Genomic DNA, 25811 nt, shown 5'->3' with positions numbered 1-25811 from the left:
TAATTCCAGAAGGAACCATAAAATTAAAGGCTTTGGCAAAAGACCACTAAATGTGGGAACAAAGAGTTGACTCCTCATTTTCAGTAAGTCCCATATTAAAAAGCAAGTCTCCACAGAGACTCAGCAAGAGAAATGTATCAAGTACTTGTACTAATATCCAAATTCTTGGAGTCTTGTTCCAACCCTCCAGTAGTGCTCTGCAGGCTAGGAAGGCAGGAGGGTGTCATTTCTTCTGCCACCTCCACACAGAATTGGAAAGAAGAACCAGAAGTTAAACCACAGATGGGAAAAAGGAGCATGAACTCCAGAGTATGCAATTTCTGAAAACACAGAAAATTAAAATTGGTTCCCAGAGGATGGCAGTGCTCAGACATTGCCTCCCATATCACTGCAGACATTCCCTGTTCTGAGGAGCTCGATGGGATTGAAGAGTTCACAAACCCTGATTAAAGCCCAGAGAATTCAGCACCATTTCTTTCACACATGCCAGATCAGTTCAACTCTGGATCCTGCAGATGGCTCAAGAGGATTTTGGGGTTACACCTCATCCAGAAAAGGCCCAACTACACCTGGAGCTGGGCTTTTATATCCTTTAACCTGCCCAAGCACGAGGGCAATGCTGGGAGGATGGCACCTCCCAAAGAAAAGGTCTTCTCTTGGAATGTATGGCTCAGTCCACATCCCAAACTGAAGCCTTCTCACTGAGTAAGGAATCATTTCTTTTAGACCTGCAAAGCTCTAGAAAACACAGAAATTTGTTTCAAAAGCAAAAGAGTTCTGCATGATAACGAGTTCCTAACCCACAGTTTCTAAATCAAAGAGCATTCTGAGTTGGTAGGGACCCTCAAGGATCACCAAGTCCAACTCTTAAGTGAATGGTCCATAAAGGGATTGAATCCATCACCTTGGCATTTTTAGCACCACATTGTAATTAACTGAGTTAATCTCAGGGTCATGCATGCTATTCCATAGGAAAACCATGGATGACATGAACAATAAAAGCTTAAAAATTCAGTTTGAGTAAAGGTAAATTATTTTTAAAAAATCAAAAGCTCATGAAGTCATAACTTCATAATAAAAAGGAGTGTATTAAAATTATTTGCCCCATCTTTACGTAGAGATTATACATATTTAAAATACTATTTTCCAAGTAAACATAATAAAAACATTATTCAAATAGCAATTAAGATATCCTGCATTTCAAGATTTTTTTTAGAAAGCTGCTTCCCCACTACACTGTTTTCAAGTATATCAGTCAGGTGAATCAGTCAGTGGTATAGGAAACTTCTGGTTTTTCTGCTGCACTGTCTTCCCCACCCAGCTTCTCCTGGGCATCCAGTTCTCGTTCTCCAAGCACACAAACTCCTGTTTCACTGGATTCCTGGATTTGGAAAGGCCACTTTTTTGTAGACAAGGGGAACTGCAAGCAGCAAGGGTCCCACGTCCAGCCAGCTGCTGGCTCAGTCAGAGTCATCGCCACAACCATCGCTGCCTTCGAGATCGTCGCTCTTCTGCAAAGCAAAACACAAAATGCTTTGTCAGTGCTGCATTCACATCCACAGACTGACCTGAATCACAGATACTGACTTATAACTTCTCCACAAGAAAATAGTCCTGGATCCCAACTTCATGGGTTAGACCCATCTACTATAATAAACACTTGTGGGGGTAAAGATGCTTCTTGTAACAAAAAACGTACTTGGGGTTACAATTAACAGAGAGGAAATTTCTTCTCACATTTACAACTCCGTAACTACAACCTGCAGTACTTGGGAAACTTAAAAGTGGGATAGTAACATGAAATGCTGATGTTTAAGATAAATACAAGTGAGACAAGTTAAGTGCTTTTTTATGCAAATCCCTCAAAAGCTAAGCTTGTTACACTGTCTAAAGCCAGATTCAAGAATTTTGTCTGCTGCAGAGAATTTATGTCCAACCTACACTGCAGATAAGCCAGGGCTCATTTAACTTTGTTTAAAAGTAAAGTCAGTTGCACAAAGTAGTACTAAGGAAAAACTATAAATGTTAGAAACTTACAAGGAGACTGAAGTCAGAGCTCTTCTCTGGGAGCTACTCCTTCAGGAGTAAGGCAATATGGTACAATTAATTTGGGGGGGTTTATGTATTTTTTTGAAGCAAGTATTTTAACTGATACAACTGATATCAAAGTATTTTTATAAAGAGAAGCTAGCTTAGTATATATCTATAGTATGTATCTGTCTGTAGTTACCCTTTTTTTTTTCCCTCACCACCTCTTGCTGAAAACACCTAATCCCACAAATTTAACACAGGCCATTCAATATCCTACTACAAAACAAATTCCAAGACATTCACACAGTTGACTTCATACCAGCAAGCACAGCTCACTGAAGTGCAAACAGCCTGCAAAATCTCAGCAGAGTCTGTCATATCATGCCTTATTTATCCTTCCCAGACAGCTTGTGCTAACTGTGATGCCAAACCCAAACTTGGTTGGGTCTATCTGCAGGGAGAAGAACTTCCCTCCTTCCAGGAATATGTCAGGGATTGGGAACCTGGCAGCACCAGGTGCTGCCAACACCACCAGGTAAAGGACTCTGAGCCACACGGTCTCTTTGGGTCCCATTTCAACAAACTAATGTGGCTTTTGCCGTGCTCTCCTGTCACAAACACCCCTCTCACATAGCCAGAATTCAGAAAAAATTACCACAAGTACAAAAATAACCCTGAGAAACTTATGGTATCTTGCTTGTGCTATTCAACAAGGCTCTAAGCTTTATATCACGCATTAAATGGCAGAGACATAATTTTTCTCCATCTCCAACATTCTCCGTTTGCTACACAAAATAAAGCTAATTTTAAGGATTCTGTTAAATGAAAAAAAAAGCCATTATTTTCTTCTGAGTTGCACTACACAGAAGTTTTAGCCCTGCCCATCATTCATCCTTCAAGGACTTGCCAGCCTCTGAAATTTCCTTTTTGGCAAAAATGTATTTTACTCCTTTGTTTCTATTGCACCTCACTGCTTACAGGAGTTCCTGTTGGCACAAATCAAATTTCACAATATCCCAGTTATTCAGAAGTTGTTCTGATGGCCTATTTTGGCTCCTGGCAGATTAATTTAAAAGAGCTGGTCTTAAATCTCCCTGATCCCAAACCTTATCTGGTAACAAAAAGAGAATTAGCCCAAAATCAGAGAATACAAAAAGCCAGCAGGTATTTAAAGCAAAATTGTCAGCCTGAAACCTAGACTCCCAAACAGTTTCACAACAGCAAAGACTGGCAATGTGTCCATAATTTCTGTTGCCAGTTTATGATTATGCAAACTGCTTGTGCTTAAAGCTTTCCTTCCACCCTCCTCAACTCCTCCCTTTAAAACCCTGCAAAAACAATGCTTTGTACAGTTCATTCCACTATCATCAAGTGCACAAAGACAGAAAAGATTATACACATTTCATACTGCAGATGACTGTCATTTCCACGGCATTTCATGGAAAACAAAAATGGAACAAAGGGAAGAGATGTTTCAACTTGACAGCTTCCATTTGTAAAATAATGGCTTCAGTCATTACCTTTGAATTTTTGTTGTTAGTTTGCATCTCAACAGCAGACGAGTTGAAGTCATGAATGGGGAGGGTTTTTAGCCAGTTTGCCATGGATTTCTCCTCCCTTTCTGTGTTGATAATGGTAGGATAGATGTACTGCTCTTTGAAAACAGCAATCTTCTCCTCCTCCTCTGTCCACTCCAGTGGCTCATGCAGCCCATCATTCCCAAAACGCCTGTTGTATTTTTCGAAGTGTACTTTCTCCAAAACCAGCCCAAGTCCTGGGGCTTTGGGGACGTCAACCTTCTCCTCTCCCCAGCTGCGTTCCATGATGGACTCAGCAGCATAACCTTTCACAATTGCTATCACCAGCCCAATCATCTTCCTGATCTGGTGCATCATGAAACTCTGACCTTTCACTTGGATCACTGCAAATTCCACGTTTTCCCTGACGAAGGGCTCTCCACAGTACATCTCCATGATGTACCTCTTGGCACTGGGGTCCCTGGGGCCCTTCTGTGAAGTGAAGTTGTGGAAGTTGTGTGTCCCTTTGTAGCAGGCCAGCAGCTGATTCACCCTTTCAAGGGTCTCCCTGTCCAGCCGATAGAGCTCCTCCTGCACATCATGGTCCTTATGGGCAAAGGCAAATGTTGGCAGCATGTAAGAGTAGGTTCTGGCATCACATTTGTTCTTGGAGTTGAACCCCCCAGTGACTCTCTTCAGGCCTGGATTTAAAAGTGACATTAGTTTTTTGAATCAGGAGGTTACAGATTGATTGTGAGCACACTCCTACCAACAAGGATATTTTTTAAACAAAATATAAACAAAAAATAGATTTGTTCAAAAGAACCCCAATTTCAAGCTAATAGAAGCACGTTAAAACTAAACCCCTTTCAACTAAAATTATAGAGAAGAGAAAGCTTCTGCAAGAGAAAGCTTTCCTTGAAAACATTTTTTCTGCCTATTTCAGTGCTCTTACCCAGAATTCTGATGTGAGAAGGAAGATGATTATTGATCTTTTTTAAGATGTCATCTATTAGCCAGACCTTCAGTGACACAATCTGTCCAGCTGCAGACACACCCTGTAAAAACCAAAAAAACCAAAACCCCACATAATTATGAACTTTGGAAGCTCTAGGATAACACTTGCAGAACTGAAATAACTGAATAACAAGTCTATTTGCTTGTGCTTTAATTTAATAGTGGACAAAAGGAGAAGTCTCAAGGACCATTCGCTCGCTGCTGGATCTCCCTCTGGACAATGCTTTAGCAGCAGAGGTGTGCAAACCCCAGAGTTCAGGAGAGCACAGCCCTGCCCAACCTACCTTATCTGTTCGAGCACAGCGCTGGAAAGACATCTTCTTCATATCTTCCCCGTGGTTCTCTGGGATGCATCCTGACTGGACAAGGGCAGAGACTAGGTCATCCTCAATTGTCTTGAACTGTGAAGATCCCACGTTTCTCTAAGAGGCCATATGAAGTAAAAATAAGAAATAGAACAATAAGTGGATAAATGAAGAGGGAATTTTTTTTAATCAAACATTGTTGTGAAATTCTCTAAAAGTCTTCCCTTTGCAGCCATTCTCTAACAAACCTAACTATATTTTACCAGCATTAATAAAACATCATTCTGAGTTAGCTGTTACTATTACAGCAAATAAGGGCTCATTTCTAATTTCACTGTGCAACACTTCTGGAGGTTCTTGATGATTCCTTCAACTGCATGAAACAGCACCAATACTGTCCCAGTGCCTGCAAGTCATCAGCTGCTGTTCCAAAACCAGCCTCTGCAAATTTTTCTTCCAGAAATTAGATTGGGTTATTTTGCTCAGTTCACCTGATGTGCCTGTAAGCATGAGGTTTACTGCTGGTGAAAAAGCCTCCTTTGCTGTATAAGCATGAAAGGCTCCCTTCCCTGTGTGCAAGATTGTCAGGTATGCTCTGGAGCTTCTGAAGCGTTTTTTAAGTGCACGGAACTTGCAGTACATGGAGAGGAGCAGCAGATGGAGCAGATCACCCTCTCGCTGCCAGCTCTGTGCCTCAGACCACCCTGCACAGGCAGGTCTGGTGCTATGACAAAGCAACGTCCCTAGAATCATCAGAGATGCACCACTGACCTTCTAAGATGAAGTTACTACCGATCCATTTGAATCCATTCACACACTGTTCCTGCCCTGGGTTTTCACACTGCAAATGCTCATCTGTTTCCCCACCCAGGCACTCTGAATAAACCTAACAGACTCCAAAACAAAAAACAAGCTGGAGATGATGCTTTGCCAAACCACATACTTGCATGCCATGGTAGCCTTTCCCTGAATATGCCATTAACAGCACAATCTTCCTTTTGGGCAACTTCTTATTCTGATCCTCTGCATCTTCCTCATCCGCATCACTCTTCAATTTTTTATTCTGATGCCCGTTTTCTTCCAGCCTTTGAACCACTTCGCTGCTGCTGTTGAGTCTCTTTGTCTGGCTGGCAACCGCTGCTATCAAATCCTCAGCCATTGTAAGAACCTGCAGGGGAAACAAGCGCAGATGGGACGAGCATGAATGGCACGAACTCGGGCAGAAAGCGACAGCTCCACGCCCCGGGAGGAGAAGGCGACAGCACATGAACAAGTCGGAGGCAGCGAGCACCCCTGTTCCACCCTAGGCCATTCACCATTCCCTGGAGGAGGCAGCCAGGGCCTGCGCTGCCGGGACACGCGGCGGGCCGGCTGGGAAGGCCGGCAGGGCGAGCGGCGATGGCCCCGCCCGGCCTGACCCGTTCCCAGAGCGGGGCAGGGCAGGGCCCGGCAGTACCTACGCTGCGCTGCTGCCGCCGCCGCCACGGCCCGGCGCACGCCGCGCTGCCCGGGGCGGAGGAGCCGCAGCTCACGACCCGGAGCCCCCACCGCAGCATCGCCCCCGGAGCCGCCGGGCGGGAGCGGCCGCGCCCGCCGCCCTCAGCCCCGCGCCCGCCGCCGCCGCCACTTACGCGGGCGCTGCGCAGCGACGGCGCCGCGCGGGACGCACACGCGCGCGGTACGGCGGCCGCGCGGGGACACGGCGGGGAGGGCGAGGGCAGCGGGGCGGGCTGAGGGGAGCGCCGTCCGTACAGCAAACCGAGCCCTTCCCGGAGCTCCCTCTGAGTGGGAAAAGGGATGGCGTGTAGAGCCAGCTCTGCTCCGGGGTTCCCAGCCTGGAGAGCCCGCCGTGCTCCGGTGCTGGCGGTGACCGGGGTGGGGGTATTGCCCCGCTCAGCCCCAACTCCTCCACACGGGTTCCAACACACCCCAAAACTGTCGTTTCGTTAAATCGCGGAAAAGCAGGGAAAAAGGCAAGCTAACATTCCGGCGGTACGTGGTGGCTGTGCAAGTAAAGCAGCCCATTTTTCCTTATCCATGGGGAAACCGGCGCTGACAGCACTGCAGTCCCAGTGAGGCGAGGACAAGGGGAAGGAATAGTCCACAAGGCACACAGCTCACGGTTCCCTTCCCAGAGCGATGTCACATCGGTCCCCCTTTCCACACACCTTCTCTTTGTGCCGGTGTCAAGCATGGGCACCTCTGGCTCCACTTCCCCTCAGCTTTTCCTCCAGGCAGCTCGCTCAGGCAATCCTTGTGCTCATGTTTCGTGCAGGAAGTTTTATCTGCAGTCATGCCCTTCATGGGGAAGCCGAGCTCAACAGAGGCCCTTACCAGGCCACAGCATGTACCTCCCAAAAAGCCAAATGCACCTGGAACAGTTTTTTGCTCCAGTGCTCTGTAGGACTGGGGAGGACCCAGTGGAGACGTGAGTTCCCTGGCACGTTGTGAGATTGTTGTAGGAGAGCTCCGTTTATCCATCCAGATGGAACATGGAAAGGTTGACACTTCTAAGCGGGCCAGATTGTCACAGGCCTGTTATTTCAGCTAATAAGGGGAAGAAATGCAGCACGTCCTTTTCCAAACTGACACTTCTAAGTTATTTCAGGAGTGGGATGGAGCAAAGGGAAGATTTATCACAGGGTCCCAGCTGCACTTTGCTTAGAGAAGTGATAAAAGATGGCCTGCCATAGTGCAGTGCTGCTGCCAAGGGAAACAGGAATACAAATTTCTCTATCACTGCAACCAGGGTGTCTGAATCTCTTTTTGCCTCATTTCCTTAGGAAGTGGAGCTTATGCAATTGTCTGTCTACCACATCCCTTCCTCCTCCTTCCCTGCCCTGATTTCTGAGGGCTCATTTGGCTCAATTTGGCTAAAGTGAGAGAGGGAAGAAGGCACCAGTCAATATGGAAAACAGTGATGGGATAGGAGAAAGACTTGCATGGATATCCCATAAGGGAAAAAGCTTTGGTATCCCAGCTCCTTCCCCTTCTAAGAGCAGCCAAGAAGCATCAAAACAGGCAGCACAAGCCGTGCTCTTAACCTGCCACAGCACACACTACCTTTTCCTCTTTTTTTTACTTAGCTATTTTATCTTGAGACACCTATGTATAATTTATCTATTTTATCTTGCTACCAAAAGCAAGGGGAAATCGAAGTGACTCGCCAGAGTGGGGAGAGTCAGACCCTCAGGAGGTCCCGAGTTGGCTCAGCACTGAAATCAGCATCGTCAGAGCTCTCCAGGTGCCAGACACCTGGGGCCTCACAGACACCTGGCCTTTGTGAGCGGGCAGCAGAATGGCTGCAGAACGGGGGGCTGGCATGCTTTGTGAGGCGGTTCATTTAATTCTCCGAGTAATGTCAGCGCCGCTCCTCACCCCACATTGCGCCCGGGCGGCGGCCGCCTGCAGATGGGGCTCTGGCAACGCGCACCGCCACCTCCCCGCCGTGCGCTGGGAACAGCCACAGCCCTGGCCACACAGCTGTCCCCTGCCAGGCAGCCACCTCTGGCACTCCTCCCAGCCCGGGGACACTGCGGGCTGTCCCCTCCGGCTGGCAGGGCAGGACCCATGGCCCCACTGCAGCTGGCTGTCCCCTCCCTGAGCAGCCCATGGCCCCACTGCAGCTGGCTGTCCCCTCCCTGAGCAGCCCATGGCCCCACTGCAGCTGGCTGTCCCCTCCCTGAGCAGCCCATGGCCCCACTGCAGCTGGCTGTCCCCTCCCTGAGCAGCCCATGGCCCCACTGCAGCTGGCTGTCCCCTCCCTGAGCAGCCCATGGCCCCACTGCAGCTGGCTGTCCCCTCCCTGAGCAGCCTGTTCCTGCTCTGCTGTGGCAATGTCACCCAAGCGACTTTCTCATCTTCCTCCCCAAGGCCTGCTTTGAAATAGGAGGTACTTATTTCAAGAGGATTTGCTTTCAAATCACAAAGAAATAAAATTTCTTTTAAATCCATAAAAAAGGCTCCAAGGAAACCTTGTGTTATGAAAGATGCTTCCTTCCAATTGTTTTCTGTTAAATGGAAGGAAAAACCTGCTAAATTGATGTTGAGTGAGTTTAAGGGCTTTGCTGCACAGCACTAGAAGTTCAGGAGATACCAAATGTTGTAGTTAAAAGCCATTTACACCCATGCTGGGAACTGGTGACATGCAAAACTCAAACAAAGAGTGCCTTAAGCTGCTCCTCCCCAGCAGCTGTATATTGGGCATTAGCTGGAAACATGAAGAAAAATTGTGCACACTTGAGAACTTGGTTACCCTCTGTCCATGGTAAGAGGAAACCTGTGTTTGACATATGCTTCAGCCCCTTCTTAGAAATACACTATTTAACATATCTTGTAAAAGCGTTCAAATTCCTTGCCAGGTTTCATCTCCCAGGAGAGGAGGTAGTTCTGACTCTATTGTCCCTAAAAAGGCTGTTTTTAGAAAGAAATGTCCCAGGGAAGTTTGCATCCCGGCACTACGTGCCATTCCTCACCCAGGGAATGGCACCCATGCTTAGTGCTACATTTATGGAAATAAATCTAAATAAATCCAAGTGCTAGCATTTCTCTGGAGAGCATTAGCTCCTGCCCTGCAGAGCTATGCCAGGGTATTGTCTCCCTGCACACAACCCCTCCCCTCCTGGATTGTGAGGTGACCAGGCACAGTGGCCACTGCAGAGAAGCCAACATCAAGTTAAACACCAGAGAGCTCAAACGTGCTGTGAAGGAGTTAACTCCTCATGGAATAAAGCTTTAAAAGAGCTGGAAGCGGAATAATTGATCTTTGTATGGCCTTGGTTCAACACCCACCCACCCGTTTCTGCTTCCTTGATGTCACTGTCACCTCTGATCTTTCAGAGTTGAATGAGTGTGTTTTTTGCTGACGTACTTACCAACAACTAAATATAAAATGCAGGAACAAAGCCAAATGCCCTGGAAGAATTGCTTGGGTTTGTTTTCTCCTAGAATCAACAGCAGCATGACGTCCCAATCAACATCTAGAAAGTTGTGCAATTTCCACTGGTGCTTTTGAACTGTCCAGGTCCCATGGTTCAGTGCTTTTTAGAAGAGAGTGTGTATTTCTGTTGTTGAAGTTTTCCCAGCTAGCACTTTTCCCCTCTGCTCTGCTGCCTGTGAAAGAGTCCTATGGATTCAGCAGGGAGTTCTCTATCTACACAGGCATGTGACACACAGTGGTCCATCCATCTTTCATTTGGTTACAGTCTTTTCACCTGAACCTTTGAAATTCTTAATGGGCGGCTTCAAAAGAAACCCCCCTCCCTTACCCTCAGCATCAGAAACTTTTAGATGTATGTATTATGTACTACTATCCCATGCTGCAGGGAGCAAACATACACAAGGGTTTTCTACAAAAGGGAAAAAATGTTTAAAAAATCCAAAAAAATCCCTGCAAATCCTCAAAAAACAAAGACCCAAGTGTGCTGAGCAGAAAAAAGAAACAGCAGCATTTGTAATTACTCAGCTCTGACCAGCTTTCCAAGGGGGGCCGTGGGGCCTTGCCCAGGTTGTGCCATGTTTTCAGCACACAGAAGTGCAGTTTCTCAGAGTTGTCCCCAGCACTGATGGTGCTGCAGCTCTGCAGGGAGAAAGGATCGACTGTCCCTGCATGTGAGCCAGCATCAACAAGAGCCCAGCGTTTCTAGGCAGGACTGTTCTCACAGAGCAATTCCCTGGGGTGGGAAAGGCAGGGGCTGGAAAGAGAGGTTATAAACAGGGCAGAGCAAGGAAAAAAAAAAAAAAAACCAAACAATTACAGTTATCAGAAAATTATGATTTTGAAATAAGATTTTTTTTTCTTACAAAACCACAACACTGTGCAGTAACTGTGGGGTGATGCTGCATCACACAGGGCCTGGTGGGCAGGACTTTCCCCAGTGATGCTCATGGGCAACAATAACTCACAGAGTTTTTAGCAAGTGGAGTTTTGGGAACTGTTTGGTGGAATTATGGTATTTGGCTTCTGAAAGTTTACAGCTGTGTGGCTGAAATTTATACAGGAATGGAAGGACTGGAGTAATTAATTCAGCACCTCTCCCACATCCCAGATGCAGGGCTTAGCTTTTCCTCCTAGAGTGTTCTAATCCAGACAGAACAGGGACCTGTCCTGCACCTGAAGTCAGTACCAACACTCTCAGTATCCTCACTGTCCCTTTTGCCATTTTCAGTGACTTTTTGCAAAGCTATTCGGGCAAGAGAATTCTAAGCTATGTGCCTGCTCTGTTCAAAAAACGAAACTGCATTGCATACAAACACAGCAGGAAAATATTTAATCTTAATTAAAAATACCCAAATGTTATCATGATATCACACTTCAAGTCCCTTTTTTGTTCAGCAGCAAGCTTGCTGGTTCTGACAATGTAATCCTACAAATACTGAAATATGAATGGAATTTAAGCATCCAACTGGCTGGGGAGGGGTCTGCTATCAACTTGTGACAGTTCCTAACCACTGCAGGAGGAGAGGACAGGTAATATGGACAGAGAAACCAGGAACTACAGCTGCCACCCAGCTGGCTTCAACTTTCCCAAATTCACAGGCTTCATGTGAATTCAGGAAAGATAGCTTTTCTGCCCCAAGCTTCACCTGCTGTGTAAGGGGGCAGAAAACAGCCCTTTTTTTGCCCAAAAGTTGAGGCTGGTAGAACAACACGCATTATAAGGCCTTGCTCAGATGCCACATGAACTGGGATCATAAAGGACCACTAACAGGCCACTAACAATTTCAAATCAATTTTATTGTCTTAAATCGGTGTTGTACAATTTAAAGCCAAAAAAAAAAAAGTCACACAAAACACAAATAAAAAATGTTGACAAAGTATCAAGCATTACCTTATAAAGAACATCATCATACACTCACAAACCTGAAGGTACGTGTAATTAGACTGAGGTTTCTTGAAATCTATTAAAGACGCCAGACACAAACGCTGCAACAGCAACAAAGCCATGACAATAGCAGGTGGACTACACTAGCAACTTCAGCAACGCTTGGGGGTTGGTTTTTGGGGTGCTTTCTTTTTTTTTTTCTTTTTTTTGCATACCTTATTGTCTACAAAGCAATAAATATTTTTCACCAAAAAAGTTGGTTTCACGCTACATGCAGTTAGATAAAAAAGAAAGTCACCAAATTGATGGCAAAATAAATCACCTTTAGTTTTTTTTTTTTTCCTCCCCTACTTTTGGGGTTATTTTGGGTGGATTTTTTGTTGGTTTTTTGTTGTTTTTTTTTTTTCTTTCTTTTTTTTTTTTAATTCAAGCACAGTGGCTAAGTTTCAAGTATTAAGAGAAAAAAAACCATATATATACACGTTTGTGTTTGTGTGTGTATCTCTACCCATGCACACACATACACACACACACAGCCTTGCATGTATATACACAAACACATACATATATATCAGTTGTAGGTCTGTAAACCACATTTTTTTTTTCATTTTTTTGGAGCAATATATACTTGTATACATTGAATGTGGACGATTTTGATACATTCAAGTAATGAAGTACAGCTGGAAGGTTAGTGCTGAGCTTGCCACACACACGGCTCACTGGGGCAGCAGACGTGGGTCCGGGCTGGGCCTCTCTTGGGCAGGAGCCCCAGGGCTGTGCCCGAGGTCTGGGGTGCAGGGCTTGGTATTGCAGAGTCAGTCCTGGCTTGGTGCTTCCGTGCTGCAGCGTAGCCCTTTGCACAGCTGGCCAAAGCCTTTCAGAAGCAGTCTGGGTCTCAGCATTGCTGTCCACAACAGGCTGGGGGGGTTGGTTGTTTTTGTCTTTTTTTTTTTTTCTCCTTTTTTTTCCCAGGCACAAGCACAAATGGCCACAGAAGCAGCAAACTGTGAGCCAAATACTGAAGCATTTGTGAAAGCTACACTTAAGCTTCCCTGGTTGGGGCAATTGGAAACATTTTAAAATTTCTTTATTGGCACTTCTGCTCTGTGAACAGAAACACCCATTGTTGCCAAATGTGGTGCCAGCTCCAAAGCCCATGAAGTTGCTCCTGAAATTCTTGTAAAGTATCAGAATGAACGTGCCAAACTTGAGAGGAAAAAAAAGCAATGAGGACTTAACCACCATGTGCAAAATATTTTTAGATCCCCAAAAACTAAGCCTGAGGTTTCGAGTTGCTTTCAAAGATGCTTTTCTGCCCAGCGCTACCAGAATACTGCCACGACTCTGGGACGTCACATTCATGCTCTCACAGACAGATGGAAGGCAGGCAGCTCCCCTCTCACACTCATGCTCACAGCACCCAAAGCCTCATCCAGAACTCCAGCCACTCACACCCGCAGTCGCATTTGGCTACAGAGTCTCCTTGAAAGAAATGCTGAACATAAAACTGAACGCTATGGGATTTCTTTATAAAAAAAACCCAAAAACCCTACAAACAAAAACAAAGCAGCAAACAACACTTCTTTAAAAATGCGTTTCCAAGTGTGTGGGATCCTAACGCCTGTTCTCAGCTCTTAAAAAGCATGGAGCTTTGTAATGACTGTCCTTAAAAGAACATTTAAATAAAAAACAAATCTTGGTACTGCCAGACTGCAAGTCAGCTTTGCCTGGTGTGGAGGAGGAACAGCACAGACTCTGCAGTGCTCTTTGCCTCACACTCACGAGATACAGTACAGTTAAATACGTACAGTTACACACAAACCATATCAATATCAATATATATTCACTCTTAGGAATACATATTAATATACGCACACACGTAGTGCAATAAAACAACCAGGAAGCAAGGAAAGGAATAAAAAGAACAGCATTCCTAACAGTCGTGATGTTCCTGGGTTGTTGTGTGATGCAAAGTCAACTTCTCAAAGTTCCCATAGTGTGTAAAGTGCTCCTTTGATTCACAAAGCTAGTGTTTTCAGTTTGGGGGGCTCCAGGGAAGGGGTTATTGAGCCAACAGCTGAAAGCAGGACAGTGCTAGTGCTTCCTCCGGGTAGGTACGTGCTGACAGGAGAGCTCAACAGCCACGAGTCTTTCACACTGATCCCACTGAGCCGGGGGACCAAGGGAGGAACGGATTCATTTTGGCTTCTTACGAACACAGGAGTGTGACGCTTTCTGTTGCCCTCCTGTTTGCTGCACAGCCCCTTTCCCTGCGTTGTTTGCCCATCCAGGCAGGCAGACAGGGAGCCCACACAGCAGCCATGAGATTTCCAAGCTTCCCAGCAGCCGCACATCCTGTGCCTCACTCAGCGAGTCTGTTGAGGTGGGAGCTACTTCACAACGCCAACTCCCTCTTCACAACACCAACTCCCTCCTCTCCAAGCACTCCAAGGCATAAACACAAGGAGAAAGGACAAAGGAGAGAGTGGAGGGGAGCTTCCAGTTGCCAGGGAGCTTGAAGATGCCTGGCTCTCAGCTGGGAAGGGGAAAGTACACAGACTGGCCTTTATGTCTGAATGACACACTTGGGCATCAACTGAAGCCAGCAGTTTCAGCACATCCATTGCCTGCAATGGACACAGCACTGGAATACCCTGCTCTTAAGCAAGAGGGATAGGCAGCAGTCTCATCCTTCAAAGTGCTGGGAAGAAGCAGACTTCTATCCTTCACCTCCTCTGACAACGAGGGAGACCTTTCCACATCAGCTATGTCTTCACCCAGGCCTTTGGGCAGGGAAATATTTGTGCCTGCTGCAGTCACACGTCCCCACAAAGGAATCTGAGTCTGTGGAACAACTTCCCAAAACGTCCAGAAACAGAACAGCGAGCAGTCCATCCTGCAGGTGTCCTTCTGCCAGAGTGGTTTCCCACCACAGCACGGGCTGCTGGGGATAAAGCGATCAGCTGGGGTGAGGTGTGCGAAGGACAACACCACTGGAATCAGGCACAGAACCCCGACAGCAGAGCCGACAGCCTGCGCTCGATGCACAGCTTACCTGGGGAAAAAAACAGCACAAGCCATCAGCTTCTCACTTTCCTGCCAATGGAAAGACCACCACTGGAGACTGAATAAAAAAGGGAAAACATACAGTAGAATTTCAACAAATCTAAGCAGAACTTTGAGAATCATTACCAGGTACTGATGGGGCCAGTGAAGACCTGACCAGAAACACCCTGCTGGGAAGGGACAGGTCAGAGGGTTGAACAGTCAGAAATCTGACAGTGAAAACTGGGAGGCAACAGTGCTGACAGACATATCAAGATTTTACAAAGACCATCCTCGAGGAAGAATTTATTCACTTCCAGTTATTGGAGCAGCTTTTTCCAGCAGGCAGAATGTTTCTGGGTCTCCAGTGCCATTTGCCATGGCTTACACTGGGAGAGCCCATCGAGCATCATCAGCACCAGGTTCTCATCACCTAAGCCCAAGAATCTTTCAAAAGCCAAATGTTTGGTAGAATTCATGTCTCTCACAGGAATACTTGCTGTATTTCTAGGTTCATCATATTACTTTTCAGAAATATGTAATCATAGACCTGAGATCTAAAATGAAACACATTTGAGATCTAAAATGAAAGACAATATTCTACTGCCTATCAGAGATTAGCTCAATCAGGAAGCTGGAACTTGCAATACCTGGATAACAACTGGGAAAATAAATTTATTACATGCATTAACTGTACCTCTGGATCAAAAGATGGGATCTAGGTTTGGTAAGAAACAGTATAACAGAAACTTCACTTAGCCCTCCAGTACCACACACCACCTGACCATTTCCCTTTCTCCTCCTCCAGTGAGCCTCCTGTCAGCTGTGAAAGTTGGTGATAATTAACTGACTGATAGCCTGGGAGCCAGATCCTCTCGTTACCTATCCGAGGGCTCTGCCTCCATGGAATACTAGAGCTGTCCAGTGCTCTGGATGCTGGCCTGAGGCAGGCAGTGTGGCCAGCAGAGAGGACAGGCACATGGTCTGCCAGCTGTGGCCACAGGGACACTGCTGGGGCTGCTGCAGGTGGGCTGGGATGGCTGTGGTGGAGCAGAGTCCAGGCCAAGCCAAGCTGCTCCTACAGATGATGGTTATTCCCCACCCCCTCTTCCCACCACCTGCAGTGAGAGGTGACAGAGGTGATTAAACCCCAGCCATAAGGGAAGGGAAAGTGTGCTCAGAGCAGTGAGTCAATCCTTCTCCTTCCAGATGGAGAGTAACACCCCTCAGGGGACAGGGAGAGCACTGGAGAGGGGACAGCTCGGAGCAGCAGACTCCCTGGGAGAGGAGGCCCAAGGACAGCATGCAGGTCAGAGCTCAGCTTTCACTGCTACAGCAAGCACTCGCTGAATTGTGTCTGCTGCCTTCCCAGCCAGGCTCGGGGCTGGGGAACCAGGCAGGTGAGCAGTTCTGGTTCAGAGAAGTGCTGGAAGGAGCCCTTGCTGTGCTGAGCAGCCATCTCTGCCCTGCAGCCACTGCAGGTTCACGTTCCCAAGTGCTCTGTGCAGAGGGATGGTTCTGACTGGAAACCTACCCCAGGCCCCTGCTGCTGCCAAACCACTTCCTTCAGTGACTTCTTTCACACATCTAGAGTTCCAACAAAGTGCTGGCTACTGTTCTGCATGGGAAGCTCTCAAAATGTGGCTCAGAACAGGGAGCTGCATTTCTTACAGTTTTTCTGCTGGAAAAGCAGGAGACCAGGCTGTGAGGTGCTGTAACAAGCCAAAAGAGCTCTGCAATGTCCACCAAGATGTAGCCAAAGGAAAAAAAAAATGGTGCTGGGAGCTGAAATTTCTGATCCAGGCAGCTAAAAAGCCCACATGTTCTAGTTGGGGAAATAACAAGAAGTCACCTAATACTCACATTTACTGATGTTTTCTATGTCCCCCTGTTCAGTGATGATGTTCAGGAGCCCCTCCATTAGCAGCAGAGCCTTGTGGTACCTCTGTGCACAGTCCTCTCTGTGGTGGAACATCTCATCCAGGGCTGCAGACTGCACCTGAGGGCAGCAATCCAGGGCCAAGAGCTTACTCCCAGAGCAAATCCAGCACAGTCCCTCAGCTGCACAGTCACCCCCCCTTGCCCGGCCTCCAGAGGGGAGCATCATGAGGAGAAGCACCTGCTAAGGCCACTAGCAGGAACCATTAATGTCCAACACTGCCCTGTGCTAGCCCCAGTCCCAGGCACTGTGAGGGTTTTACCATTTGCACAGCGTAGCTGAAGATGAGCTTCTCTGCAGTGATGCTGTTGATCCGATCCATGAGCTTCTGTTTGTCCAAGAAGAACCTCTGCAGTCTCATGTTGAGGCAGTGGCAGGAGGATACACTGGATTTGTAAAGCTCATTTAGCTTCTTCACAACTACAGTAAAAGAAAGAAATACTTTAGAAAGAAATGGTTTTTACTCACAACTCTCCATGTGCCTCCCCATCCCCATGTGCAGAACCCCAAAGGACTAACCTGGAGACAACGGGGTTCTGTTGAAGAGACTGGCAGGAAAGCCCTGCAGCAAGAGGGTCTTTTCCCTTTCCTGTCACCTTCACCAGTTATAAGCCTGCACATGGCAGCTCCTACACAAGTCTGGTTCACCTGAGGCTGGGTCTATTTTTGTTTCTCTCAGCAGTCACAAGGCAGGAGCAGTTTGCTCTGTACAGGATGTCTCACACACCAGCAGCAGACACAGAGCTTCTGCTGCTTGATGGGTGATGACATGCTGTGAAGGGGTGCATGGCTCACACGTGGGAGCTCTTGGAGTGTGGATCAGCAGCACTGACTAAGCAAGGGAATCTCTCCTGGGACTCTGCTGTCCCACTAAGAAAGGACACAGATGCCTGTGAAAGGCCACCTCCTCTCCTGAAGCAGGAAGGTTATGCAACAGGGAATCAGGAATCAGATATGACTCTGAGTGATTAAATAGCAATCCACAACTGCAAGGGATGCCACAGGCTGAGTCTCCCTAGCTACATGGCATGATCTACAGAGTACTGAACACAAACTCCCACCAACATCTGACGGGTACTAACTCCTACACACACATTTGAAAATCTCCACGCTGCATGAAACAAAGACAAGCCAGCCTTGCCCAACTCCCACACACTGAAGGAGAAACAAACACTACAAATCTAGAAGCTGCAATCTGCTCTGAAATGAAGTGATTTATTTGGGTTATGACAACTTTCCTGTTAGCCTGAATTTGTGGAAGATGTGTAGCTAAATCTGATGTATTTTGCTCCACACTGCCTGCTACAACATATGTGTTCAATTCCTATTTAACTTCCATTTTTTCACACCCCATCCAAGGCAGCACAAATACTTGCAAAGACAAAGCTCTTGGGGTAGGTGGCTGGTGGGTCAAGTATTTCAAGTGCTTCCAAAAGCTCCCTCAGTAATATTACAATGGGAGTTTAAAAATTATTTTTTTCTAATCACTGACTCACAGCCAGCTCTCACCACAGCCAGTCAGATGCAAATGTAAAGCTGTAATACCAGCAAAGAAGTGACTCTGGCATTACCAGTACTTCACTTCCTGTGTTTTTGTTTCACGTGAAAAATCATCACTGCCAGGACAAGTCTCTATTTGCTGAGTAAGCACTTCCTAGGACATACACTGTGTAATTAAGCTGAGCTTACATCAAGTACACATTAGCACCTAAGACAGAGATATACAAGGAACCACCTAAGATACATTCCCCCTTACAATTAGTGCTGAAGAGTCTCACAGGAGCATGACAATAGCTCTGAGCCATAAGGTCAATGTGAAGAGAGGAACGTGCTCAGTGTGAATAAAGATCCAGCTGCACAAGGGGACAATCAAAAATGAGCCCCCATCACCCTGGTGGAGTTCACACTCACTCCCCACCCCCTCCATACCCTCTGTGGCACTTTTAATAGTTCCATTCCAGGTGAGCCCTTTGCCCCATGAGTGCAGCAGCCCCTCACCTTGCTTGACGGTGGAGGAGAGGCACAGCTTGCCAGCTTTGATCTGCTCTATGGCCATCTGCAGCCCTGAGGACAGAAGTTCTGCCACTTTCAGGTACAGCACGAGCTGCTCTGCATAGCTGCAAAGAAAGCAGACAGATCAGTGTGACAGCAGCTCCGTGTCCCCAAGGACTGTGGGGACACAAGGATGTGTGGGGTGGGAGGCAGTGACAGAAGCCCTGGGAGAGGAGCAGCTCTGCCAGTCCTTACCTCCACTCCCGGCTCAGGAGGCTGATCTGGTCGGCCACCACGCTCTCCTGGAGCTGGTACTCAGATGTCACCGAGCTGCTCATGTCACTGGAGCTGCCCTTCAGAGCAGCGATCTCCATCACGTAGTGCACGAAGGCCAGTGTGAAGCGCAGGCTGCGCAGGATGTCCGTGTGCTCTTGCTGTTGAAGGGATGCCAAGGGGGGGTTACAGGGAAAGTTGCTCACTTGAGCTGTGCCAGCAACCCACTCCAGCTCACAGAAACAACACCTCATCCCCAGACCACCTTGCACCTCTGCCTTGGGCCAAACTCAGCCTGGAGCCTGCACCGGTTCCTCTTCCAAAGTAACAGCAGCAAACAACAGTCCCAGGCTAGAAATTTCTAGACAGCTCCCTGGAGAAGCTGGTGAAGCTTTCTCTAAAATTACAAGCTCCCTTCCCAAGGAGCATCCCAGCTCTGTGGGATTCTTTCAGAAGTCAGCCAGGAAGGGGGAGAGACCATCTGCACCATAAGCCCAGCTCTTGTTCCCACTACGGCAATGCCAGTATGGATTTAATGAGAGTGAAAACCTCCTACACCAAAAAAACTGCCAATGAAGTGTCTCCCAACCTACATCCCAGCCTCCATCCCCTCCCAGTTCAGTGCTGTGAGCCTTGGGTGAAGTTCTTTGAGGAGACAGCAAGGACAACCTTTTATCTGCAACTCCTGCCCAGCTGGCAAGGGAAGTGCTCACACCAAATGCTGTGGTCATTTCAGAGTAGTTTTTCCTCTGCTGTTACAGATCAAAGGGGATTATCCCATTTCTGGGAAGCTGCATTGCTTAAGTCACTGCAACCAGTTCTGGGAAGTTAGCATTTGTGGAAAAACTGAATGCCTGTGGGTCTACAAAGTGAATTGCTGCCTGGGTCAGATGCCAACTTCATTGTTTGTACTCTGTTGAGAAGTGGGTAACCTGGTCTTCAAAGATTCACTGGCTCACTTCTCTCAAACGGGGTAAGGATGTTTCTGACATGAATTTACCAGGAAACCCCCATGCTCAAGATCTGAGAGCTGCTTTCTTTCCTTCACTGGCTCAGGCACTGGGCTGCTCAGGAAGCTTTGACTATCTGGAACATGAATCTCTCCCTCCCACCACCTTGCTACCTAGACAATCCAGTATGGTGAGGAAGTGTTATCTCCATCTTCCTCAATTTTCTTTAAAAGCAGAGGAGGAACTTGGAGATTAAGTAATTACCAGGTCATACAAGAAGTTTGTGGCAGAGCAGGAAGCTGCTGAGATCTTGCAGGTCTCAGCCTCTTATCTCTAACCCACAGGCAGTCCTTCCTCTGCCTACAGTCAGCTTCTGTTAACTGTGCTGGCATTTATGGACTCATTTGCCATCACAAGTCTTCTGTAGCATCTCTGTATTGTGTTTTTAGAGCACTGTAAAATAAACGAAACCCCAACCTCCAGTATGCCTTGTCTGCACCTAAAGAAACTTTCACAAAAGACAGAAGAACCACCCATCCGAACACAACAGCGCTGTTCAAGATAAACAAGGGCACCTAAGCAGTGAGACTTCAGCGCCCTGAAAGATGAGCAGAAACCAGAAAACCTGCCAGGTCTGCATTCTGGCCAACTCCACAGAGCACAAAAGGGTCTTGAAATCTGCTGTAAAGGTTTTGTGACATGCAAACAGATCACTGTGCTCAGCAGAAACAACAACTTAAGCCAAATGACTCATTTTAGCCAGAGAAGCTGAGTGCTATTCCAAGATCAACTGATACTTCCTTAGGACACTTCTCTTCAGACCAGCATCTGAAGTGGTGGCAGCTGGCAAGGCCCCAAACTTCTGTCACCTCACCCAGGTAGGATGCTCAATTAAACTGACTGCTGTTGTGATCACATCATTGCTGGAAGCCTTTGCCCTGTGGCTTTACAGGTAATGAAGCCAACAAATGCAATCCAATGCAGAACTGACAGAAAAAATGAGCTCAACAAAATCTGAAGTAGAAGAGCAAACCCACATCCTTAAAACAATGTGTGCATATCTCTCTTGGTATCTTGGGGTTTTCATCAACACCAGCAAGTGTCAGACACAAAGAGCCTTCTCCGGTCCCAGACAGCCCAAGGAGGTATCACAAGCAGAGCCAAAAGCGTGACTGAATCTGCCTCCCACCTCCACTGCAAATGGGCAGCCTGACCTACATTTCAAATATAACTCAGCTATAACAGCATTTTCTCTGCTTCAGCCTGCAGAGAAGGGGAGCCTGGCAGCCTTTCAGCTCCACAATCTGGTTCAGCTCTTCTGGTGCAGAACACGGCGTCCCCCCTGCCCCCAGCAGGAACAGAAGTGTCAGGTTTACTTTGTTTTCAGATCCTTTCAGCAGAGACCATATCACTGCTGACTCCCCAGGTGCACCAGGCAGGCACCTGACACACTGAGCTACTCATGTTCTCAGTCAGCCAGTACTAATGCTGAGCCTTTTAAAAAAGGAGAGCCCCAAAGCAGGCAGGTTGGCTTCAGAGGCCCTTAATACAGAATGCATTGGATAACTGATCTTCCAAGCTGCAATTTCAACTTTGGGAATGGGGAATTTTAACCCCAGTCATGGGCTGCTACATGGACTAAAGGGCTTGGTGCTAAATATGCCCTGAGCTTTCTGAACACGTCATTGGCCTTGCCCTCTTGGAACTTGCTGTACTGTTTGCTCCACCTTTGGAAGCAAAGCATGGATTTGCTTTACTTTTATTCCCCTGTCCTTTGCCCCATACCCACCATACCCACCTCCATGAGCGTCTCTTCGGGCAGCTCTGGTGCCTCAAATGTAACAACACCTTCCAGGTTGGCAGTGATGGGATCAGCAAAAGTGTACCGGAGACTCGAGGGGCCCTCCAGAGCCTCCCCAGCAGCTCCCACTGCCAAGTGCCTCCCACTGAAGGAGCCTCCAGAACTGAGAGAGCTGGAAGACCCCACTGTGAAGAAAAACAGACAAAGGAATTAACTGGAGGTATTAATAGCAGGTCAGGTAGACATTCCTCATGCAGAAGAGAGATTTCTGTAGGATTCAGGATCCTGGATCTGACAGGAGCCAGCAAGAGGTACTTGGGAGGAAGATGCAAGGACTCTGGATGCAGGACAACCACTCCTCACCATAAACTCCTCAGTGACTCAGGCAGACCAGCTGACAAGCTCAAGCAGATTTAAGAGAGACGATCATTCATGGAGACAATTCAGAAGAAATTATTTTGCCTTTTTTTGGCTAAACCTTTTTTGAATCCTGCCACAGTATCTTGGGCTGATTTTATCACACACAGTCATAGCCAACTTCCCCACCATGGAGCAGCACAGTTTGAACCCTGGCTCCCTGCCTTTTTGCTGTTACTGTCACTGAATGAGCACTCTGGTCAGTGATGGTTCTAGAACACCCTGTATGCAAGCCAGGAGAGTTTTCATTAAATGTCCTGTACTTTTGCTTTCCCCTCTTTATAAATAAGAGGCTGGGCAGAGAATGAGTGATCAGCCGAGTCAAGACCCTAACCCCAGGGTCTGGAGACCCTGTAGGTATGGTGTACATCAGACAATTCCCTCACCATCAGCTTTTCCCCTTCTTGACCACTGAACCCACCCTAGGAGCACAAAAGGAGATTTTGTCTCACAATACATCTACCACTTGCAGAGGCTTTCCCACCCCTGGCACACTGCCACAGAGGGAAACATTCTGTCTGACAGGGGATGCCAATACCAGCTCCAGCACTCTGCTAACTCTACCCAGGTGGTATTCTCCACTCTCACTGGTCCTTTGGAGGAAGTTGTTTGTCTTCTAACCACAGGTTTAATTTACTGCCCTGCCCTGCCTTCAAAAGGTTCAGCAATATAGTAATGCACAACTGATCTGCAGAGAGACACAGCCTCTTTTCCTCCCAAAAGCTTTCTCCACGTTGGCAGCAATGCTTCAAAGCCAAGTGGATCATCAAAGACAGGCAGAATATTTCCAGTTCCCTCAGAGACAAGAGAGAGGACCTACAACATCACATTCTGGATGCCCTGTAATTCCAAGAGGCTGTTTGCAGAAATTGTCAGGATGATTCACAGAAAAGCTCTGCCTTTAGTACTGTCCTTACTCATGGCTTGTGCAAGCACTTGGGGTGAAAAGTTGCAGCTTGCAAATCTCCCCTTTCCACCATTAGCTTTGTGCATTAACTATAACATGAGGAGTTCCTGCACAGGCCTAATAAACAAAGCTTGTCCTGCATCACTGCTTTGGTCACCCTGACCTAACACTGTGTGTGTGCTGCGGGTTCACTTTCAATTTCTTCCTATTCCAGGCTTCCCATCTGACATCCTGACTGTTGGGCAGACCCTTGAACACCCGAGTATCAACCTCCTAAAACCTGGTGCTTGGATCTGCTTCCAGATTGCTATTATCCCTGAAAAGCAACACAGGAAGTCTGAATCCTCTATCCATCACATTGCAGTAGTAGGTGGAGGCTGTAGCCAGGACAGCAACCCCACTGTGCTACAGGCACCTCACACAGTTTTTAAGAGTCTTAAAGCTCACTCTCCAAATAAATGAGACAAAGAAAGAATTGTGGTTCCAATCTGCCAGGCAACCAAAGACATGAGTGGTTTTAGTTAGGATGGAAATGCAAGTTATACACAGGAACCAAGCCCACATGTACCCCCATCCCAGTCAAGCAGCTTATTCATGGTCACATCCAAACTTTCCCTGCAGTAATTGAGAACAGAGTCAAGTACATTCAGATGAGGAACAGCCAAGACAAAAAAACAAACAAGCCAAATATGCAAATCAAAATGTGTCCAAATATTTTCTTAAACTGAACACAGACTCCAACTCCCAGACACTCTATCCCAAAAGGGCCACTCACCACAGCCTCAACTGCTGGCTGACGAGGCCAGAGCACTGGTGTCTTACAAGGAGTATCTGCCAAGCAGGAGTGCATCTCCCCATCTCCTACCTAAGCAGCTCAGAGCATAAGTAACACCTCTAATGGCTTTGCACACAGAACCCTCCTGGCCCTTTCCCAACAGTCCTTGTGCATGGAAATTGTTGGGCACAGACAGTCACGCTCATCTTTTATAGCTCATCCAAAACCCACGGGGAGAACAATCAGAACACAACACAATCTTTACATTTGTTGACCTCTCAGCAACAATGGTTCTGTGAACAGCTGCAGCACTGTTCCTGAAGCACAGAGCAATAAAGTAACAGTTTGCCTGTCTCTTACACTACTGGAAAACCACTCTCTGGCACTAATGCCAGTGCAAACAGTCAGCAGCAACAACTGGGGTTGGCAGGAGCCAGCACTAGAACCTCAAAGGTGCTGAGACCATGCTGTAGAGCAGCTCTACAGATTGCTCTGAGCAGCCTTCTGCCATCACCAGTGCCCTGCAGCAAGGAATGCAACACATCTCTCTGCCCCCAGGCATTCCCACTGGAACAGGCAGGTAGGTATCGGCCCTTTACCTGAAAACATCCTGGTCCTCGTGGTCTGTGGGGGGGTTGTTCCACTGGGAGGGGATCCGACAGTAAAAATCACTGGGGATGGGCTGGCAGAGCCCCCAGCCCGGGCACCAGAGTGCAGGGTCCCTCCGAAAGCACCTGAGGGAGCTGGGGAGACAGTTGAAAGGTGCAGACCGGCATTACAGGAAGGTTACTCAGAGCACGGGGGCCCCGCCCAGCGGGTGTGTTCCTGCAGACTCTCCTGGGACACAGTGGGTGCCAGCACAGGCCAGTGAGGCACCCCCAGCACCACGGGCCCCAGGACAGAGCCTGGGCAGTGCCAGCCACTGCTGCAGCTGCTCTCCCTCCTGCTGCCTGGCCTGCACGCCCAGAACACCCACCCCTGGCACCAAGCCACCACTTCCACAGCTTATCACACCCGAGCCGCCTGGCACCAAGCCACCACTTCCACAGCTTATCACACTCAGAAGGGGCCAAAAGAGGAAGCCTTGCCTACAAAAATCACACCACTATCCATCAGCTCCACAGCACACACAGCCCACAGAGCAGGGGAAAGCAAACACCACTGCACTCCTCACACACGGCGCTTCCTGTGCAAAGAGCCACCGGCAAAGCAGCCTCCCATCTGCAGGAGGGGTGTAGGCAAACCCCAACCCAGGACACTCTGCCAGATCTGCCTGGCCTCCTCACCTACCTGCAATTTCCATTGGCTTCTCATTGTTCAGGCTGTCGCTGCTGCCAGCTTCCGAGATCTGTGCCCCAAAGGCTGCCTTCAGAAGCAGGTCAGTGAGCCTGCCAGTGCTCAGAGATCTAAAAAGAGTACATACAACATGATGCTGAAAGTCAACAGGTGCAAGGTGTCAGCTAACTTCACTTCTTTGTGCTATTCCTGGTCCACAGCCACTTAACACTACACAGTAAACAGTCTGGAGCTGAAAAAAGCTCTTTCAACAGAGCATCTGAAACACCTCCTGCTACCTGTAGAAAGCACAAAACTATCATTACTAACTGCAGTAATTCAAGTCCTTATTACATTAATACAATACAATTTGTTTTTGTTGAAAAGAATGAAAATTAGCATCAGAGGACTCCTCCAGAACACTAGCAGATAACTACACAATGTTTACAGATAGCTCACTACAACTTCAGCATCAGCTGGGGTTTGAAATTTGCCCCACCTGTCCTGTATTGAGGAGTGAAGCACCACTGTATGAAGCAGACTGCAGCTCACCTGCCCTTGATCTCTTCCACAGGCCTCAATCCCAACCCAGTTTGCTGGCAGTGGAAATGACCCATCTCCTTCAGATCTGGCAAGGTCTTGTTCCGGGTCGGAGTCATCATGACCCCCTGATGGGCCAACAGGGTGAGGAGATTCTGGGAACTTGGGGTTTTGGGAAACTCAAATGGGGACACAGCCTAAGA

At 47.6% G+C, this 25811-nt stretch overlaps 2 protein-coding genes across 7 annotated transcripts in view; both read right to left on the bottom strand.

Annotated features, from left to right (window-relative positions):
* Nucleotides 1-1068: 1068 nt before the first annotated feature.
* PUS1 (pseudouridine synthase 1) lies at nucleotides 1069-6525 on the bottom strand. Of its 3 annotated transcripts, none has more exons than XM_053959815.1 (6): nucleotides 6502-6525; nucleotides 5814-6038; nucleotides 4850-4987; nucleotides 4504-4606; nucleotides 3552-4249; nucleotides 1069-1511 (listed from the first exon to the last, which is right to left on the bottom strand). In XM_053959815.1, exons 2-6 carry the CDS (start codon nucleotides 6027-6029, stop codon nucleotides 1461-1463), a joined length of 1206 nt encoding a protein of 401 aa, XP_053815790.1. In that variant the 5' UTR covers nucleotides 6030-6038; nucleotides 6502-6525; the 3' UTR covers nucleotides 1069-1460. The 3 variants fall into 3 exon arrangements, with proteins under 3 accessions (XP_053815790.1, XP_053815787.1, XP_053815789.1); XM_053959812.1 differs by lacking the exon at nucleotides 6502-6525 and adding an exon at nucleotides 6331-6437; XM_053959814.1 differs by lacking the exon at nucleotides 6502-6525 and adding an exon at nucleotides 6327-6414.
* A 5060-nt stretch (nucleotides 6526-11585) lies between these two features.
* The window catches only part of ULK1 (unc-51 like autophagy activating kinase 1), a 77146-nt gene continuing 62920 nt past the window's right edge, over nucleotides 11586-25811 (bottom strand). For 3 of the 4 annotated variants that reach the window (XM_053959224.1, XM_053959223.1, XM_053959225.1), the window contains exons 21-29: nucleotides 25621-25805; nucleotides 25084-25199; nucleotides 24393-24536; nucleotides 21692-21879; nucleotides 18926-19104; nucleotides 18677-18795; nucleotides 16941-17098; nucleotides 16603-16738; nucleotides 11586-14749 (exon numbers count right to left, since the gene is read on the bottom strand). In XM_053959224.1, the coding sequence (XP_053815199.1) occupies nucleotides 14694-14749; nucleotides 16603-16738; nucleotides 16941-17098; nucleotides 18677-18795; nucleotides 18926-19104; nucleotides 21692-21879; nucleotides 24393-24536; nucleotides 25084-25199; nucleotides 25621-25805 (1281 nt within the window). In that variant the 3' untranslated portion in view covers nucleotides 11586-14693. The remainder of the gene's footprint in view (nucleotides 14750-16602; nucleotides 16739-16940; nucleotides 17099-18676; nucleotides 18796-18925; nucleotides 19105-21691; nucleotides 21880-24392; nucleotides 24537-25083; nucleotides 25200-25620; nucleotides 25806-25811) is intronic. The other variant, XM_053959226.1, reaches the window with a different exon arrangement.

Source organism: Vidua chalybeata, chromosome 18, assembly GCF_026979565.1.
Source record: "Vidua chalybeata isolate OUT-0048 chromosome 18, bVidCha1 merged haplotype, whole genome shotgun sequence".
In the NCBI taxonomy this organism is placed as follows: domain Eukaryota; kingdom Metazoa; phylum Chordata; class Aves; order Passeriformes; family Viduidae; genus Vidua; species Vidua chalybeata.
The sequence above is the reverse complement of the archived record's forward strand: the minus strand, read 5'-3'. Positions and strand labels throughout refer to the sequence as shown.

Excerpts from the sequence above, each read along its gene's own strand:
- PUS1 (XM_053959812.1), bottom strand. The coding sequence starts at position 6,426 with ATGCTGCGGTGGGGGCTCCGGGTCGTGAGCTGCGGCTCCTCCGCCCCG. Across the intron at positions 4,250-4,503 it reads TTCTCACATCAGAATTCTGG|GCCTGAAGAGAGTCACTGGG; the intron begins GTAAGAGCACTG and ends TTTTAAATCCAG. Across the intron at positions 1,512-3,551 it reads CTAACAACAAAAATTCAAAG|AAGAGCGACGATCTCGAAGG; the intron begins GTAATGACTGAA and ends TTTGCTTTGCAG.